The sequence below is a fragment of the Leucoraja erinacea genome, chromosome 16, assembly GCF_028641065.1.
Source record: "Leucoraja erinacea ecotype New England chromosome 16, Leri_hhj_1, whole genome shotgun sequence".
Classification (NCBI taxonomy): domain Eukaryota; kingdom Metazoa; phylum Chordata; class Chondrichthyes; order Rajiformes; family Rajidae; genus Leucoraja; species Leucoraja erinaceus.
The window spans coordinates 2,041,016-2,060,893 of NC_073392.1; the positions used below are offsets into that span (position 1 = coordinate 2,041,016).

Here is a 19,878-nt window from a genome sequence, read left to right on the forward strand (position 1 = left end):
TTCAATAAGATTTCCTCTCATCCTTCTAAACTCCAGAGTGTACAAGCCCAGTTGCTTCATTCTTTCAACATATGACAGTCCCGCCATCCCAGGAATTAACCTTGTAAACCTACGCTGCACTCCCTCAATAACAAGAATGTTCCTTAAATTAGGGGACCAAAACTGCACACAATACTCCAGGTGTGGTCTCACCAGGGCTCTGTACAACTGCAGAAGGATCTCTTTGCTCCAAAATTCAACACCTCTTGTTATGAAGGCCAACATGCCATTAGCTTTCTTCACTGCCTGCTGCACCTGCATGCTTACTTTCATAGACTGATGCACAAGGACCCCCAGATCTCGTTGTACTTCCCCTTTTCCTAATTTGACACCATTCAGATAATAATCTGCCTTCCTGTATGGATAAACCTCACATTTATCCATATTAAACTGCATCTGCCATGCATCTGCCCACTCCCCCAACCTGTCCAAGTCACCCTGCATTCTCATAGCATCCTCCTCACAGTTCACAGTGCCACCCAGCTTTGTGCCATCTGCAAATTTGCTAATATTACTTTTAATCCCTTCATCTAAATCATTGATGTACATTGTAAATAGCTGCGGTCCCAGCACCGAGCCTTGCGGTACCCCACTAGGCACTGCCTGCCATTCTGAAAGGGACCCGTTAATCCCTACTCTTACTGGTTTCAACCGAAGATAGACACAAAATGCTGGAGTAACTCAGCGGGACAGGCAGCATCTCTGGAGAGAAGGAATGGGTGACATTTCGGCTGGAGACCCTTCTTCTCTCCACAGATGCTGCCTGTCCCACTGAGTTGCTCCAGTTTTTTTTGTGTCTATCTTTTTACAAATAATATTGGATCATTTTAAGTAGCTAAAAGATTACTGGTTAATTGATTGAATAATACTACATGGAAACAGGCCCTGTGGCCCACCCAGTCCACACCACCACCTACCTGTTTACACTAGTTCTACGAGATCTCACTTTCGCATCCACTCCCTACACACTAGGGACAATTTACAGCGGGCAATTAATCTACAAACCCGCACATCTTTGGGCTGTGGGAGGAAACCTACGCGGTCACAGGGAGAACGTGCAAACTTCACACAGACAGCACCCGAGGTCAGGATCGAACCCGAGTCTTTTGCGCTGTGAGGCAGCAGCTCTACCTGCTACCAGTAGATTAATTTCAAGGAATGAGTATTAATGATAATGCTTACTTTAACACGAGACCCATTGACCAGGTGACTTGTCTTCACAATAGAAGTGCTGTATTTGTAATTGCCTATTCTTGGCAGAATGTTCTTACCTTCGAAGCTTAAAACAGTTTTAATAATAATAATAATAATAAATAATAATAATAATAATAATAAACAATAATAATAATAATAATAATAATAATAATAATAATTTTATTTATAGAGCACTTTAAAAACAAACATAGCTGCAACAAAGTGCTGTACATCACTAATCATTGACAAAAAAGTTAATACACACCAAAAATAACAATCAAAAGAAATAGTAGGAAAAGACATGTAAAATAAAGAAACATCAAAAACACCACAAACAGAAGCAAAGCCTCAGGCATGGTCAAAAGCCAGGGAGTACAAATGTGTTTTAACACTGGATTTGAAGATGGACAGTGAGGGGGCCTGTCTGATGTGCAACGGCAGGGTGTTCCAGAGTGCCGGAGCAGCAACAGAGAAGGCTCTATCCCCTCTGAGCCTCCGACTAGACCTCGGTACCTCCAGGAGCAGCTGACCAGCTGACCTGAGGGACCGGGCAGGAGCGTATGGGTGGAGCAGCTCAGTTACAGTTACAGTTCGCAACCTTTCTTACTGTTCTCAGATGGATGCAAACTTGCTTAAGTGCATTTGAGTTCTTCTTGTAAACCAGCATCTACCAGCCCTTGGATCTCCTGATTAGATCCTCCAACATTTCCACTAACATTCCCCTACTCACTAACATGGTATCTGAACGTCCCACCTTTGTAATCTTCACTCGAAGTAACCACGCATTCCTGTGAAAGCTACAAGGATATTTATGCTGGCTTAAACCAAAGATAGACACAAAACGCTGGAGTAACTCAGCGGGACAAACAGCATCTCTGGATAGAAGGAATGGGTGACGTTTCGGTTGAGACCCTTCTTCTGAAGGAGGGTCTCGACCCGGTACGTCACCCATTCCTTCTCTCCAGAGGTACTGCGTGTCGGGTAAGTCGGTGACCTGCTACGTTGGTCAATGATGCCGGCAGTGGCCGAAAAAATCACCAAGTGAGACAGGCCCTTATGGATGCTGTCTGTACGGAGTTTGTACTTTCTCCCCATAATCGCGTGGGTTTTCCCCGGGTGCTCCGGTTTCCTCCCACACTCCAAAGGTGTGCAGGTTTGTTGGTTTAATTGGCTTCGGTAAAAGTTGTAAATTGTCCCTAATGTGTGTGTGTGTGTGTGTGTGTGTGTGTGTGTGTGTGTGTGTGTGTGTGTGTGTGTGTGTGTGTGTGTGTGTGTGTGTGTGTGTGTGTGTGTGTGTGTGTGTGTGTGTGTGTGTGTGTGTGTGTGTGTGTGTGTGTGTGTGTGTGTGTGTGTGTGTGTGTAGGTGTGTGTAGGATAGTGTTAGTGTGCGGGGAACATTAGTCGTCGTGGACTCAGTTGGCAAATTAATCTAATCTAAACTGAATTTAGCATTGAAATGTGTTGGAATTGGGTCCAAAACGGCATGGTACATTTTATATAGAATGAGGGATCTATGAACAATTATGTATCCCTATAAATGATTAAAGCACAACATTATAAATCAATAGGGCTGAGTCTAAACCAAGAAATATCTGTTACAATTATTCCTTCAATGCTAAATTAAGACATAGAAACATAGAAATAGAAAATAGGTGCAGGAGTAGGCCATTCGGCCCTTCGAGCCTTCACCGCCATTCAATATGATCATGGCTGATCATCCAACTCAGAAGGCAGGTACGGGATACTGAGTTGGATGATCAGCCATGATCATATTGAATGGCGGTGCAGGCTCGAAGGGCCGAATGGCCTACTCCTGCACCTAATTTCTATGTTTTTATGTACCTGTACCTGCCTTCTCTCCATACCCCCTGATCCCTTTAGCCACAAGGGCCACATCTAACTCCCTCTTAAATATAGCCAATGAACTGTGGCCTCAACTACCTTCTGTGGCAGAGAATTCCACAGATTCACCACTCTCTGTGTGAAAAATGTTTTGTTCATCTCGGTCCTAAAAGATCTCCCCCTTATCTTTAAACTGTGACCCCTTGTTCTGGACTTCCCCAACATCGGGAACAATCTTCCTGCATCTAGCCTGTCCAACCCCTTAAGAATTTTGTAAGTTTCTATAAGATCCCCCCTCAATCTTCTAAATTCTAGCGAGTACAAACCAAGTCTATCCAGTCTGATTAAGACTAGTTAGCAAAATAAAAAACGGGATCACAAGAGAGACAAAAATGATTTTTCTAAAAAAATAATTGAAGTGGTTGCTTTTTATAAAATGCCAACACATGTTTGACAGCAAAACACCATAAAAATAAGTGACCTTTGTTGCAGTGGTCAAATGTGAATGTTCCGTACTGAGTTTATTGTCCACGTATTGGACATGATACAAGAACTTCATGTCGTTCTGTGTATTAAGGGCTCGTCCCACTTTCCTGAGGTTACTCACGAATTCTCCCCGAGTTTTCCCCTCGATTCAAACTCGGAGAATGTCAGAAGCGAGTCCGTAGGAGGCCGTAGATATTTCGTAGCGGCTCGTTATGCCAGCCGTAGATACTCGGGGCATCGGTTAAGTCGGGACGTTTTTTCCAACGTGACTAAAAAATCCACAAGTAAAAAGATAGTCGGGAGGAGGAGTTCGTAGATCACAAAAATCTTGATTTTTTTTTAAGGATCTTTCAACTCGGCAGAGGACTGGGGAACAGGCCCTTTACAAGGTCGATTCCACACAACTCCGGCATGCTGCAGTTTGTAAGAGGCACCTTGGACAGCAACTTCTTTATTTTCATGTTTCATAAAGACTTATGCATTTGCTACATTTTATTGATTGATCTACCGTTTAAGAATATTCAGCAATGCTAGCTTCACCCTGTGATAAAGAATGATGAAATCTGGTCTAACTTGCAAAACCAGGCAAAGAAACCATCATAAAGCAGAGTTTTATTGCATCAAACGACCTCGTCCACTATTTGTTGACTGCCCGATGGATTGCAACCTTGTCGTGGTCGGGGAGCGTGTGTGTCTCAGTGGCCCCTAGAGCTACACCAGCGGGAGATTTGTCTCCTGTTAGGGTCTCCCATGCTGGACAGGTGGCAGGGTAGAGGCGAGACGGAGAGTGATACACTGGTCCTCCAGGTTGGAGGTTGAGCACAGGGCTACCAACTTTGTCTCGTGAATCTCATATGTTACAGAAACAGCAACTGAAGGAATCGACTCTACTGAGTGGAGGACCTTTGTTGTTGCCCTACATGCCAGGAGGCAGAATAGGCAGTAAGTAAGTAATTATTTGTTGACTGCCTCCAATTGTAAATTAGACAATAGACAATAGGTGCAGGAGGAGGCCATTCGGCCCTTCGAGCCAGCACCGCCATTCAATGTGATCATGGCTGATCATCCTCAATCAGTACACCCCGTTCCTGCCTTCTCCCCATATCCCCTGACTCTGCTATTTTTAAGAGCCCTATCTAGCTCTCTCTTGAAAGTATCCAGAGAACCTGCCTCCACCGCCTTCTGAGGCAGAGAATTCCACAGACTCACCACTCTCTATGAGAAAAAGTGTTTCCTCGTCTCCGTTCTAAATGGCCGACCCCTTATTCTTAAACTGTGACCCCTGGTTCTGGACTCCCCCAAGATCGGGAACATGTTTCCTGCCTCTAGCGTGTCCAAACCCTTAACAATCTTATATGTTTCTATGAGATCCCCTCTCATCCTTCTAAACTCCAGAGTGCCCAAGCCCAGCTGCTCCATTCTCTCAGCATATGACAGCACCGCCATCCCGGGAATTAACCTTGTAAACCTACGCTGCACTCCCTCAATAGCAAGAATGGTCCTTCCTCAAATTAGGCTGTAAGCAAATTAGGTAAAAAACTGTAGACATTGTAATCTGATGGAGTTGAATTGTTACAGGTATTTCTCAATGTCTGTGCCGAACATGACACAAGTTTCAACGCGTCTCCTCCGCCTGCACATGATCCATACCCCTCCATTCCCCGCACATCCTCACCTCTACCCAAACGCCTATTAAACACCACTATCACATCTGCCTCCACCACCACCCCTGGCAGTTCGTTCCGCGCACCCACCACCCTCTGTATGTAAGCATCACAGACCTGCCACACACATCCACGTAAACTGTCCCCTCTCACCATGAAGCTAGTCCACAGCATTGCCAATGTAAGTGTTCAAATGGAAGTGAAATGGAAGATTGTACTCGCTAGAATTTAGAAGATTGAGGGGGGATCTTATAGAAACTTACAAAATTCTTAAGGGGTTGGACAGGCTAGATGCAGGAAGATTGTTCACAATGTTGGGGAAGTCCAGAACAAGGGGTCACACAGTTTAAGGATAAGGGGGAAGTCTTTTAGGACCAAGATGAGAAAAAAAAGATTCACACAGAGAGTGGTGAATCTGTGGAATTCTCTGCCACAGAAGGTAGTTGAGGCCACACAGTTCATTGGCTATATTTAAGAGGGAGTTAGATGTGGCCCTTGTGGCTAAAAGGATCAGGGGGTATGGAGAGAAGGCAGGGATGGGATACTGAGTTGGATGATCAGCCATGATCATATTGAATGGCGAGTGGTGCAGGCTCGAAGGGCCGAATGGCCTCTACTCCTGCATCTATTGTCTATGTTTCTATGTTTCTATGTTAGGAGGTAGTGGCAGAGGAACGATACATGCACTAAACATGTAATAGAATAACCGCAGCCTGTGGCCTTTGCTTTCCAACATGTGCTCATGTTGGCTCAGGCAGAACCTGACGTTACTGTACGATATGAGGCATTTATTGCGAATGGCTTCAGGCAACTTTCTCGTGGGTTTTCTGCATTAGTTGCTTAATACTAAGGTCTGGATCCAGACAGGAATACTATTTCTAGCTGTCCAAGATCCTTTGACATATGTGGATTGCAATAGATCCTAAGGCAATGAAGATGTGGTCACCACCAAGACTCTGACTGAGCTGAACATGAAACTCCAATCCATCATCTTCAGAAGACTAAAGAATGTCCGAGATTCTGACATGCAGCCGTATATTTAGTTCTGACGTCACACACCCTATCAGGAAGCCGATGCTTTTTGCTGTCCAATGCCTCTTGGGTGGCAGAATTCCAGTGTGTAACAAGTCAAAATTACCTCTTCCTGTTGGCCATGAGCACTTAACCCCGCTCACTCAATTAGCATGCAGTCAGCTGGTTTGGAGTGTGGAGAGTTCACAACCTTCCTCCCAGATGGGACTTTAAACGCTGAAAAGAGGGATTAGGTTTTCAACTGTGACGGCCGGTCCAAAAACAACTTGCGTGGTCACAGAGGTTCCATCAATGTGGTTTTCCTGATTCCACACTCCTTCACTCTCCAGGGCCCTAACAGGAAAGGGAGGAACTACATACAACCAGTTCCCCCGAGCAGGAACGTCACCCACCGCCTGTCAAGAGAGGTAAGGGGCCTGTCCCACTTGCATGCGTCTAGCGCAACCAAACGTGGTCGCTTGAGGTGTACGGGCCGCGCGGGGCCAGTCCCACTTCGAAGCGCGGAGGCGTATGGAGTTGTGCGGGGCTGGTCCCGACATCTCGCGTGGGTCCGAAAATCCCGCACTGTCCGAAAATTTCGCGCGCCAATAGCCCGTCGGCCCGCAGGTGCATTGAGGGCGTAGGCAGCGTCTTGACATCGTACGCCTAGCGCATGGTGTTGCGCGATGACGTAATCGCCCAGCGTGGTGTTGCGTGATGACGTCACAGCCCGACGCCGTGCGACGCCCAAATTCAGTTGGCCCGCCTCCTGCCCAGCTGATTGGTTAGTATGACGCAAATTACGTCACGCGCGAACTCCGCTTCCGTTTGGTCGCGCCAAACGCATGCAAGTGGGACAGGCCCTTAAGGCCCTGCATCAAATGTTTCACAAGATAAACACGAGGCAGAGAACAGCTCGTGCACAGAGTCCAGAAAACCAAAGCGCTGACCCCTGATGAGTCCAGAGTTCAGAGAATGAGGTTAGCAGGGAGAGATAGATCAGCCATGATTGAATGGCGGAGTAGACTCGACGGGCCCAATAGCGTCTGTCTGCTCCTGTGACTGATGAGTTTGTGTAAGAAGCAACTGCAGATACTGGTCTGAAGAAGGATCTCGACCCGCTACGTCACCCATTCCTTCTCTCCAGCGATGCTGCCGGTCTGTCCCGCTGAGTTACTCCAGCTTCTTGTGTCTGTCTTCAGATAAAGTCTGGACTGACTTATGGAGAAGATGATTTCAGCTGAAAGTGTAAAAGGTCGCTCTCGATTGTGAACCGTCCCGTGGCAAGCAGACATAAAGGACTCTCGAGTGATTGGGAATAGTTGGCCAAGACATCGGAGGACTTTTTTCCCCAAAGAATTATATTGCGGAATGGGGGGAGGAAAGTACAGGAGAGGGACAAGGAGAGATGAACTTTGCACAATGCTAGCACATCGAATGTACAAGTTGTCAACTTCATCCAGAAAGTGCGACTCTGCAGTGATCCTATTCACTACAACCAGTCCACTCCAGTCCTCAAACAACTTCACTGGCTTCCCATCTCCCACCGGATCATCTACAAAATCCTGATCCTCACCTACAAAGCCCTCCACCATCTGGCCCCCCCATATCTCACTGACCTCCTCTCCCCCTACCAACCCTCACGGTCCCTCAGATCCACATCAGCCGGTCTCCTCTCCATCCACAAGTCCAACCTCTGCAGTTTTGGGGACAGAGCCTTCTCCAGGGCAGCTCCCAGGCTCTGGAACTCCTTCCCCCAACTGATCCGCAATTCCGTGTCCCTCACCATCTTCCAGTCCCGCCTCAAGACCCATCGCTTCACCTCTGCCTATCCTTAGCCCCACGTCCCCCTCCCTTTTCATCTGTGCATGAATTGCCTCGTATTGTGTTTTGAATTGAATTCTGTCTTTACTTTGTGTACTAGTCATGTCTCTACTATTTATTTCATTCCCCTTACATGTTTTTCCTCTACCTGCTAAATTTTTGTAAGGTGTCCTTGAGACTCTTGAAAGGCGCCCATAAATAAAATGTATTATTATTAACCAAATCCATTGGCTCCATCAAGAAAGCCTGCCTCTTCCAGCTGAGGAGGTTAACGGGCGTGGTGAAATCTAGTTCCTGCAATGTTGATCATGGAGTCAAAGACAGATGGGGCAGAGATAATAAAAGATGGCAAGGTAGCTCCGCAGAGTGCGGTGAAACGGTGGAATTCATTGCCACGGATGCCAGTGGAGGTCAAGTCTGTGGGTATCGTTAAAGCAGAGACTGATAGGCTCTTGATTAGTACGGGTGTCAAAAGTTATGGGGACAAGCCCAGGAGAATGGGGTTAGCAGGGAGAGATAGATCAGCCATGATTGATTGGCAGAGTAGACTCGACGGGCCGAATGGCCTAATTCTGCTCCTGTGCCGAATTAACTTTGCGGACTTTGTCGATCAATGCATTTGGGTCACGCTGTCAGAGGAGCCTGGGGAAGGAACGGGAGTGTATGTAGTAGATGATACATGATACAGTCTCCACAGGCCAATGCATTCCAGTGGTAGCTGGAGTCAATGCTCAGGGTGATTAATGGCACACTAGTTCAGCTGGCAGCTTTGGCTTCAATGTAGTCATGTTTATTTGGCACTGCTTCATCCAGAGAAGTGGGGAGTTCTCCGTCATGGCTGTGACGTGCCCTGTAAATGGGAGGGAAGGAGTAGGAATGCCACGAAGGTCGACAAAAGTGCTAGAGAAACTCAGCAGGTGCAGCAGCATCTATGGGAACGTTTCGGGCCGAAACCTTTCTTCAGACTGATGGAAGGTGGGGGGGGAGAAGAAAGGAGAAAAGAAGAGGAGGAGCCCGAGGTCTGAGGAAGAGCTGAGAAGGGGAGGAGAGGAGTAGAGACAGAAAGGGCTACCGGAACATGGAGGAGCCAATTGAGAAAGGAAGGAAGGTGCACAAAATTGCTGGGAGAAACTCAGGGGTGCAGCAGCATCTATGGGGGGAAAGAAAAAGGGAACGGTTTGGGGCCAAAACCTTTTAGGAGGAGCCTGAGTGCGGGCGGATAAGAGGGGAGCCCGAGACAGCTAGAGGTTTAAGGAAGGGGAGGAGACAGCAAGGGCTAGCAAAATTGGGAGAATTCAATGTTAATGCCATCCGGACGCAAGGTCCCCAGGCGGAATACGAGGTGCTGTTCCTCCAATTTCCGCTGTTGCTCACTCTGGCAATGGAGGAGACCCAGGACAGAGAGGTCGGATTGGGAATGGGAGGGGGAGTTGAAGTGCTGAGCCACCAGGAGTTCAGGTTGGTTATTGCGGACTGAGCGGAGGTGTTCGGCGAAACGATCGCCCAACCTGAGAAAGGAAGGGGACTGACTGAGTCACACGATGCAAGCAGCCTCTAACCTGCTCAATGCCACAGCATGAAGGCCAGGCCAAGTCCAGTTCCAAGCGAACCTCGACCCCCAGGGGCAGCGGATGGGACTCAGCAGAGAGCAGAGGTGACGACAGAAACTGCGACGGTTCGGTTTGTTTTGATTTGCAATGATCCATCACTGGCATAATGGAGATGAATGTTTCCCCCCCCCCTCCTCCTCCTCCTCCACCTGAACCTGAGGTGAGTCAAGTCTCAAGAGAGTGTTTTATTGAACAGAACAATGAAATTCTCACAGAAACATGGACACGGTGGCAGACATTCTGCTGTGCAGCATTCACAAATAACCACTGCTCTTTCTGCTTCTGCAGTCCATTCTCACTGTCCATATATGAATGAATGAATGAATGAATAAGTTGAATAAGAATGAATAATCAAATAATTAGAACATTTCAAGCATGCCGTCACTCATTGGGATATGGGCTGCAGACAAAATTAAGGAGAGAGAGACACAGAGTGCTGGAGTAACTCAGTGGGTCAGGCAGCATCTGTGGAGAACATGGATAGGTGACGTTTCACAGAGTGCTGGAGTAACTCAGCGGGTCAGGCAGCATCTATGGAGCTAAGGAAATAGGCAACGTTTCCAGAAGGATCTCGGCCCGAAACCTTGCCTATTTCCTTAGCTCCATAGATGCTGCTGCACCATAACTGAGTGGGTCAGGCAGCATCTGTGGAGAACATGGATAGGTGATGTTTCACAGAGTGCTGGAGTAACTCAGCGGGACAGGCAGCATCTGTGGAGAACATGGATAGGTGACGTTTCACAGAGTGCTGGAGTAACTCAGCGGGTCAGGCAGCATCTGTGGAGAACATGGATAGGTGACGTTTCATCTTCTGCAATCCATTCTCACTGTCCATATGAATGAATGAATGAATAAGTTTGTTGGCCAAGTATTCACATACAAGGAATTTGCCTTGGTGCTCCACCCGCAAGTGACAACATGACCTACAGTGACAGTTAGGAATGACACACAAAACATAAAACATTATCCCTCCGCACAGGTAGGCACAAAATGCTGGAGGAACTCAGCACCTATGGAGAGAAGGAATTGGTGACGTTTCGGGTTGAGACCCTTCTTCAGACCGATCTATGTCGCCAATTCCTTCTCTCCAGAGATGCTGCCTCACCCGCTGAGTTACTCCAGCATTTTGCATCTATCTTTGATTTAACCAGCATCTGCAGTTCTCTCTTGAACATCACCTCCACACATGCTGCCTGCTTCACTCAGCTCCTACAGCTGCTCACCCTTTGTTTGAGCTTCAGATCTAACTCTTTACACTAGAGCACCATCAACGTTTAGTTACCTTAACTAGGAGAAGGTTTGGCGGGATTTGGACCAAGTGCAGGCAGGTGGGACCAGTGTAGCTGGGACAAGCTGGCCAGTGTGGGCAAGTTGAGCCGAATGACCTGTTTCCACACTGTATCACTCTATGACTGTTCGAACAAATAAAATGCCTTCATAGAATACATAATTCTTGTAATGAAAATATGCAAAGCAATGGGTCTTATAGAGGCCTGGGCTTTTCTCTACCACAAACCATGCATCATCAAAGTGCATATTCTTAAATATTAATAAAATAATCACAAAATCTGGTACATAGTTGACGGCATCATAGGAAATATCTAAATATAAATGTACTCCATTATGTTGCGGGAACAATTAAATCCTCCTCACTGGCTCAATCAAAAGAATACTTCATTATACCCCCAGGGTCATCCAGAATAATTAGAACATGAAAAAGATTAACTGATTTCTCTAGTAATTCAGGCGAGCTCAGGCAAAGCTGAGGAGCAAACTATAAACTGTATATGACCTTTGGCCCAGCGAATCATGGTATGCCCCCGGACCCAATGGAACATCCATAAACGGAGCAACAATTCAGATGGACCCACACCTTGCACGGGGGCAAATTGCAACTCAGCATTCAGCTTTCTGCAGAAGACTGCAAGCTCCTTCCCTGCAGATCATTGAGGGACGACACAGGCCACATCAGGTGAGCGACCGTTCCCGAACCGATCCCACATCACCAGGCGGAGTAACTAGTGAAGTCACAAGGAGCTGCAGATGCCGGGAGCTCCCCTCAGCTCTGGCAAAGGTTGGTTATTGATGCACTTCCTTGCTGTCAACATGAGGTGAATGCACCCGGCCCAATGCCCAACCAAGGCAGCCCTGCACATGGACAGAAGATCAGCTGGAGAACGGGAAGCGATTGAATAGACAATGGACAATAGGTGCAGGAGGAGGCCATTCGGCCCTTCGAGCCAGCACCGCCATTCAATGTGATCATGGCTGATCGTCCCCAATCAGTACCCCGTTCCTGCCTTCTCCCCATATCCCCTGACTCCGCTATCTTTAAGAGCCCTATCTAGCTCTCTCTTGAAGGTATCCAGAGAACCGGCCTCCATCGCCCAATGAGGCAGAGAATTCCACAGACTCACAACTCTCTGTGTGAAAAAGTGTTTCCTTGTATCCGTTCTAAATGGCTTACTCCTTATTCTTAAACTGTGTGGCCCCTGGTTCTGGACTCCCCCAACATGGGGAACATGTTTCCTGCCTCTAGCGTGTCCAAACCCTTAACGCGGGTGATTCACGGCAGATAGTTCAGTTTATTAAAGGGCCTGACCCACTTGATGGTTTTTTCGGCGACCACCGGTGTCCTTGACGGATGTATCAGGGTTGCCGAAAGCGTTTGAACATTTCAAAATCCAACGGCGAAACTTGCAGAAACACCGCGCCACGTCACGCCGCGACCTTATACGTCAGTCAATGATGCCGACAGTCACCAAATAAATTGCCGAGTGGGACAGGCCCTTTACGCGTGAAGTGAGGTACAGTGAAAAGCTTTCTTGTTGCCTGCTACACAATGGGCGAAAAGACTATGTATGATTACAATGAAATGGCCCATAGTGTGCAGGTACAGATGAAGGAAAAGTCCATTAAAGTCCAAAGGAAAATAGTTCACGTGTCTCCAATAAAATAGATGGGAGGTCTGCTACGGTGCAGCTGCTACGGGCAGGCAAACGCCTCCGTTGCCATGCGGTGAGAACGGAGAGGTTGAGAAGGAGTTTCTTCCCAGAGGCCATTCGGACTGTAAACGCCTATCTCACCAGGGTCTAACTCTACAGAACGTTTTTTCCTTCCATTATTTATTATGTAAAAGAATATGTGTGTTATGATTGTGTTTATAATTTATTTGGTTGTTTTGTTGTTTGTCTTTTGCACAAACGTCCGCGAGCATTGCCACTTTCATTTCACTGCACATCTCGTATGTGTATGTGACAAATAAACTTGACTTGACTTGACTTGGACCACTGTTGATAGGACTGTTCAGTTGCCTGATAACAGCTGGGAAGAACTAATCTCTGAATCTGGAGGTGTGCGTTTTCACACTTCTGAAAGTTTGACGAGTGCTGAATGTTGTAAGGTTGTAACATGAAATTGTCCATTGCAGCAGAAAATAATCAAATCTAATCTAAATAGTTATGGATTACAAAGCTCTGAGATGAAAACAGATCTGGATATGCTGGTGCATGAATTACAAAATACTAGTCTACAGATATAGCAAATAATTAGAACATTTCAAGCATGCCGTCACTCATTGGGATATGGGCTGCAGACAAAATTAAGGAGAGAGAGACACAGAGTGCTGGAGTAACTTAGCGGGTCAGGCAGCATCTATGGAGGACATGGATAGGTGACATTTCACAGAGTGCTGGAGTAAGTCAGCGGGTCAGGCAGCATCTGTGGAGAACATGGATGGATAGGTGACGTTTCACAGAGTGCTGGAGTAACTCAGTGGGTCAGGCAGCATCTGTGGAGAACATGGATAGGTGACGTTTCACAGAGTGCTGGAGTAACTAAGCGGGTCAGGCAGCATCTATGGAGCTAAGGAAATAGGCAACGTTTTGGGCCGAAACCCGGAAGGGTTTCGGCCCGAAACGTTGCCTATTTCCAGAAGGATTTCGGCCCGAAACGTTGCCTATTTCCTTAGCTCCATAGATGCTGCTGCACCATAACTCAGCGGGTCAGGCAGCATCTGTGGAGAACATGGATAGGTGACATTTCACAGAGTGCTGGAGTAATTCAGCGGGTCAGGCAGCATCTTAAAGATAGCGGAGTCAGGGGATATGGGGAGAAGGCAGGAATGAGGTACTGATTGGGGGATGATCAGCCATGATCACTTTGAATGACGGTGCTGGCTCGAAGGGCCGAATGGCCTACTCCTGCACCTATTGTCTATTGTCTCTGGAGAACATGGATAGGCCGGTCCTTTCTCCAGACCTCATTTCATGCCTCTTTCCTCACAGCCTTCTGTTTTATCATCTCTGACCTTTGTCCAACTGCCCGCCACCCTCACTTGTATCCACCTATCACTTGCCCAGCTTTGTCCCCCCACCCCCTCTCTTCCAGCCCACAACAGCCAGTCTGAAGAAGGGTGTGGACCCGAAACGTCGCCTATTTCCTTCGCTCCACAGATGCTGCTGCACCCGCTGAGTTTCTCCAGCAATTTTGTGTACCTTCGATCTTCCAGCATCTGCAGTTCCTTCTTGAACACATAAATATGGGTGATGTTTACACAATGTATTACCTTCTCTGATAAAGCTTCTTCTAGTGTTGCCAAAGCTGTATCTGTATTGCTGGAATCCGTCTGCAGTGACTTCACTCGATCTTTCAAGTTGTTCAGCTGCTTATCTTTGTCTTTAAGTTGTTCCTGAAGATTTTCAATCTGCACGAAGAAACAATTAAACTTAGAAACTACAAATGAAAATATTTTATTCATGTCCCAGCAACCTTTTTCCTTGCATTGCACAGTACACAGAAAAGGCCATAAACTATTTCTACAATAAACTACTTCCACTTGTGGCAGGTTCATGAGTATTTAGTTGGGTCAAAGGCACTTCAGGATTTTTTGAATGTCTGAAGTATTACTCAATATATGATTCACAAAAACCCAGAAAATTCTGATCACTTTGAAGTTTACTAACACATTGAGTCATCCTGTTATTAATATGATGGCCTAACCTATAATGCGGTATTCCTACAGAGGTGCAAGGGTTAGCAAGATGTATAAAAATGCTCAAACCAGGCTTTTATTAAAAAATCTGGTGGCTGAGCTCATTTCAAACGTATACAGTAGAATAACCAATTCACCGAGAAACAAGAAGGGATCATATTTCAGGCATTGATCACAAAGTCTCTGGAGTAACTCAGCGGGTCAGGCAACATCTGTGGAGGGCATGGGCAGGCGACATTTCAGGTTGGGACCCATCTTTCAGTCAATACACAATAGACATATAGACAATAGGTGCAGGAGTAGGCCATATGGCCCATTTAATGTGATCATGGCTGATCATCCCCAATCAGTACCCCGTTCCTGCCTTCTCCCCATATCCCCTGACTCCACTATCCCCTGAGCCCTACCTAGCTCTCTTTAAGATGCTGCCTGACCTGCTGAGTTACTCCAGCACTCTGTGAAACGTCACCTATCCATGTTCTCCACAGATGCTGCCTGACCCGCTGAGTTACTCCAGCACTCTGTGAAACGTCACCTATCCATGTTCTCCACAGATGCTGCCTGACCCACTGAGTTACTCCAGCACTCTGTGAAACGTCACCTATCCATGTTCTCCACAGATGCTGCCTGACCCATTCAGTTATGGTGCAGCAGCATCTATGGAGCTAAGGAAATAGGCAACGTTTCAGGCCGAAATCCTTCTGGAAATAGGCAACGTTTCGGGCCGAAACCCTTATGGGTTTCGGCCCGAAACGTTGCCTATTTCCTTAGCTCCATAGATGCTGCCTGACCCGCTGAGTTACTCCAGCACTCTGTGAAACGTCACCTATCCATGTTCTCCACAGATGCTGCCTGACCCGCTGAGTTACTCCAGCACTCGCCGAAGAAATCGCGTAAGTGGAACAGGCTCATAAGGAATCACACACCCATGTTCTTGTAGTGCCTTTCAGTACAGTCATCACACTATTTACCACTTCACGAGACACTCAAAGAATTAGGTGAGTGAAGTATTGGAACTTTCCTCGTTGCATGCAAGATTTCAGTGACTTGTTAACCCATTGAAAGATAAGCAATATCGTGCCAAAATCACTTAAGTTTAGTTTAGTTTTTCTCATTTGTACCCAGCCCACTGAAGGAGGCATAGAATTTTTTTTTTTTAAATTTAAAAGCAAGATTTGATTCAGAATAAAATATATACAAGACAGAAATTGTACAAAAACTCTTCATACATTTTTAGTGTCTATGTGTTCTATTGTGCCATACTTAGGAGTGTTTGCACATATATTTCCACGAGATTCCCTTGCCACTCATGTGGTGACATCCCTTCCCTTGTTTGAGGGGTACCCGCACCACACCCTGCCCCCTAATATCAGCAGCGGAAGGACCCTAGACAGTGGTCCTCCCCCACAAAGCCTTGGCGTTGGCTGCACCGAGCTTCAGTGCATCCCTCAGCACGTACTCCTGGGGTCTGGAATGGCAGTCATTATATTTAAGCCAGGGCAGTGCCAGAAAGTGCCAGACATTCTGCTAGCATACTGCGTTTTATGGGCGCGAGCCCAGCCCACCAGCTGCACAGTCTAATGTGAGCGAGAGGGGTGGGAACTCTGTCAAGGCTACATACAAGCTGCCTGCAGCGGACATTTCACAGCCAAAGCAAAATGGATAGTTAGAATGGAAGCTGAAGAAGAGTATCATAAGGTCATAAGTGATCGGAGCAAAATTGAGAGTCAATGGTTGTTTGTGTTTTTGTTCTTTTGAATCTTTTATCCCGTGTCTTCTGTGTATCCCACTGAAGGAGGTGCAATGACATTTCGTTGTACAGTTGTTGTGCAATGACAATAAACGTATTTGATTTGATTTGATTAGGCCATTCGGCCCATCAAGTCTGCTCTGCCATTCAAACCTATGTTGAAAAATATGTAACCTTTCCCACACCGTAAAATGGCGGGAAAAAACTGGGAGTAGACATTAATGAGGGAGGTGAGGGATGAAGGTTTATAGGAGAGGGGGGCAAAGTTGAAAGGAGATGTGCGGGGCTCGTGTTTTTCACTCGGTGGGTGGTGGGTGCCTGGAACGCGCTGCCAGGTGTGGTGGTGGAGGCAGATACGACTGTGGGGTTTAAGAGCTGTTTGGATAGGCGTGGGATATGCAGGGAATGGAAGGATGTGGAATACCTGCAGGCAGAGGGGATTAGCTTAAGTTGGCATCATGTTTGGCACAGACATTGTGGGCTGAAGGGCCTGTTCCTGTACTGTACTGTTCCATGTTATATGTGCAGAGCCACCACGGGCCAACTTTTACCTTGATGTTCTCGCTACATACAGAGACGGTGAGGGAAAACATGGTAATGTGTTTAATGGTGAACGTGTTATTTTAAGGACAAGCGCATTTCATTCAACACTTTCAGCTCCACTGCAAAATTTGTGAAATGAAAGTAGTGACATCAAACGATTTTTTCCAAAACGTTGAGTTAGCCACTTAAAACCTGCCACCTTGTGGTTTATTTGGCACTCGGCAAGAAAGAGACTTTGCATATCAAAAGTGAAAAACCATTAAACACCATTCAGCTGAACATTCCCACTCAATGTGTTCTGGGCAGTGCTCCTCTGGGTAAAAAGAAAAGAATCTTCTTAATCCAAGTACTGTGTTTATAGAATAATAATGAATCAGAGTTGTCACTGAGTTTTTATCCTGGCCTGCGGCCAGAAGCAGCAGAACAAGTCACACTTGCAGACACAAGCCCAAAACCAACATAAAGATCTACAAATCATCTCCCTGCTACTCATCATGATATATACAGGTATGTTTACTTGACTACCTTGAGCAAGGAGGTTCGCGCTGTGCCAAGAAAAACATGATCCTACAGGCAAGATTACTGCTCAGTGATGTGCACTGCAAAGGATGCATGATATCAAAGCTCTACAATTATAAAACTAAGCACTAAGGATCATGTCATACAGTCAAACTGGCCCTTCAACCCATCTTGTCCAAGGCGGCCAAAATGCCCCATCTAAGCTAGACACAAAATGCTGGAGTAACTCAGCGGGACAGGCAGCATCTCTGGAGAGAAGGAATGGGTGATGTTTCAGGTCGAGACCCTTCTTCATCTGCAGTTCCTTCCTATCTCCAGAGATGCTGCCTGTCCCGCTGAGTTACTCCAGCTTTTTGTGTCAATCTTCGGTTTCAGATTCAGATTCAGATGCAGATTCAATTTTCTTGCACTTCACCTCTCAGCCAGTCCCATTTTGGCTGCCTTTGGACCATATTCCTCTAAACCTTTCCTATCCATGTACCTGTCCAAATGTCTTTTAAATGTTGTTATTGTCCTGCCTCAGTTACCTCCTCTGGCAGCTCGTTCCATACTCCCATCGCCCGAGTGGCCAGGTTGCCCCTCAAATCCCTATACGATAGTTTCCCCTCTCGCCTGGCGAAACCCAGCGCCCTCCGAGCGCTTGCTTTGGACACACTCAATGGAGGGGACGTGGGTGAAAGTTGGGCAATTTTCATTCTCTTGAAAATGCCTTCACGATCGGAGACAAAGCAGTTGCCCTCCATACTGTTATGCAGTTGGTAAGGATGCTCTCGATGGTGCAATAAAGTTCACCAGGATTTTTGAGACAGATGGACCTTCATCACTCCTTTTATTAAGAACATCTGATACGAGCCTTCTTATCAAAGGTATTGTGGGTCCAAAGAGGTAAGGAGATTATTGCCTCCCAGGGAGAAGCAGAAACACGTTCCACCTCAGACGTTGATATGGATGGGGATGTCGTGCCGACTGTCTTCCTGAAGTCTACAAAGCTCCTTGGATCTTGGACTTGGTTGTTGTCAGCGCACCATACTCTAAGTGCTGACCTCCTTAGGAGATTGATCGTTGATCTGATGATAGCCAAACCGTTGTACAAATCTGCATACTTGAAGGTGTTGTACCATGACAGGTTTAGATGCATCTACAGTTCCTTGTTGCCTTCACCTTGGGGAAGTCCAATTTGCCCAAGGGGTCACAGCTTAAGGATAAGGGGGAAATCCTTTAAAACCGAGATGAGGAGAACTTTTTTTCACACAGAGAGTGGTGAATCTCTGGAACTGCCTCTGTTACCTCCTCTGGCAGCTCGTTCCATATTCCCATCACAAGAGTTCAGGTTGCTCCTCATATCCCTTAAGAGGGAGTTAGATGTGGCCCTTGTGGCTAAGTTTGATCAGGGGGTATGGGAGAGAAGGCTGTGCATGGGATACTGAGTTGGAGAAATCAGCCATGATCATATTGAACGGCGGTGCAGGCTCGAAGGGCCGAATGGCCTACTCCTGCACCTAATTTCTATGTTTATATGAATAATATACAAATTGCCATTGAAACGGAATATTGCTTTCCATTTGGAGACCATTAATGTTTACATTAAAATAATTTTTCACGTAAACATAACAATGGATGAAGGATGATCTTATAGAGACGAGGCAGAGACAGAGGACGCATTTCTAACCACGATGATTCGATGACCACCAAACACTTCACCAAGTGTCTCCCTCACAGCTTTGAAGCTCCCGAGTGCTTTCTACATTTTTGCCTTTTGCCTTGTAATTTTGTTTTGTGATTTTGGATCAGCATTCTTGTTCTTCAATGGGGTGACATACAGTGGTGCCGCTGTTAAGAGCTGCTGCCTCACAACGCCTGCTGTCTGTGTGGAGTTTGCAAGTTAACCCTGTGACCGGGTGTGTTTCCCCCAACATCAGTGCGGGTTTGTAGGTTAATTGGCTTCAGTAACTTGCCCCGAATATGTATTTATGCATTGTATATCTGATTTAATTGGATAACATGCAAAATATAGCTGTAACAATTATCTGTAACTCGTTACAGGTGACAATAGTAAACCTAAACCTACCCCTAGTGTGCAGGGGGCCAGACACAAAACACAAGAGTGTTTATGTAATGCTGTTCAGTCTGAAGAATAGTCTGGACCAGAAACTTCACCCATTCCTTTTCTCCAGAGATGCTGCCCGTCCCACTTTCACGACCTAATTGGCGACCTCTGCCGAGTTTGCCCTTGACTCATACTTGCAGCATGGTGGCCACGAGGTTGTAGGAGGTCTTCGTAACTCTTCCTCATGCTTGTGAGTGGTCTCCGCGTACTCGTGGCCTCAAGTAGGTCGCGGCGATTATTTCCAACCGGATAAAATAATGGCCACGAGTAAAAAAAGGTCGGCATTGGAAAAAATC

General features: G+C 46.5%; 1 protein-coding gene across 1 annotated transcript in view; it reads right to left on the minus strand.

Moving 5' to 3' along the window:
- LOC129704447 (ERC protein 2) overlaps positions 1-19,878 on the minus strand; it is a 590,828-nt gene that overhangs the window by 315,444 nt on the left and 255,506 nt on the right. Inside the window, exon 11 of the mRNA XM_055647523.1 lies at positions 14,238-14,375. Within this exon, the coding sequence (XP_055503498.1) occupies positions 14,238-14,375 (138 nt within the window). The remainder of the gene's footprint in view (positions 1-14,237; positions 14,376-19,878) is intronic.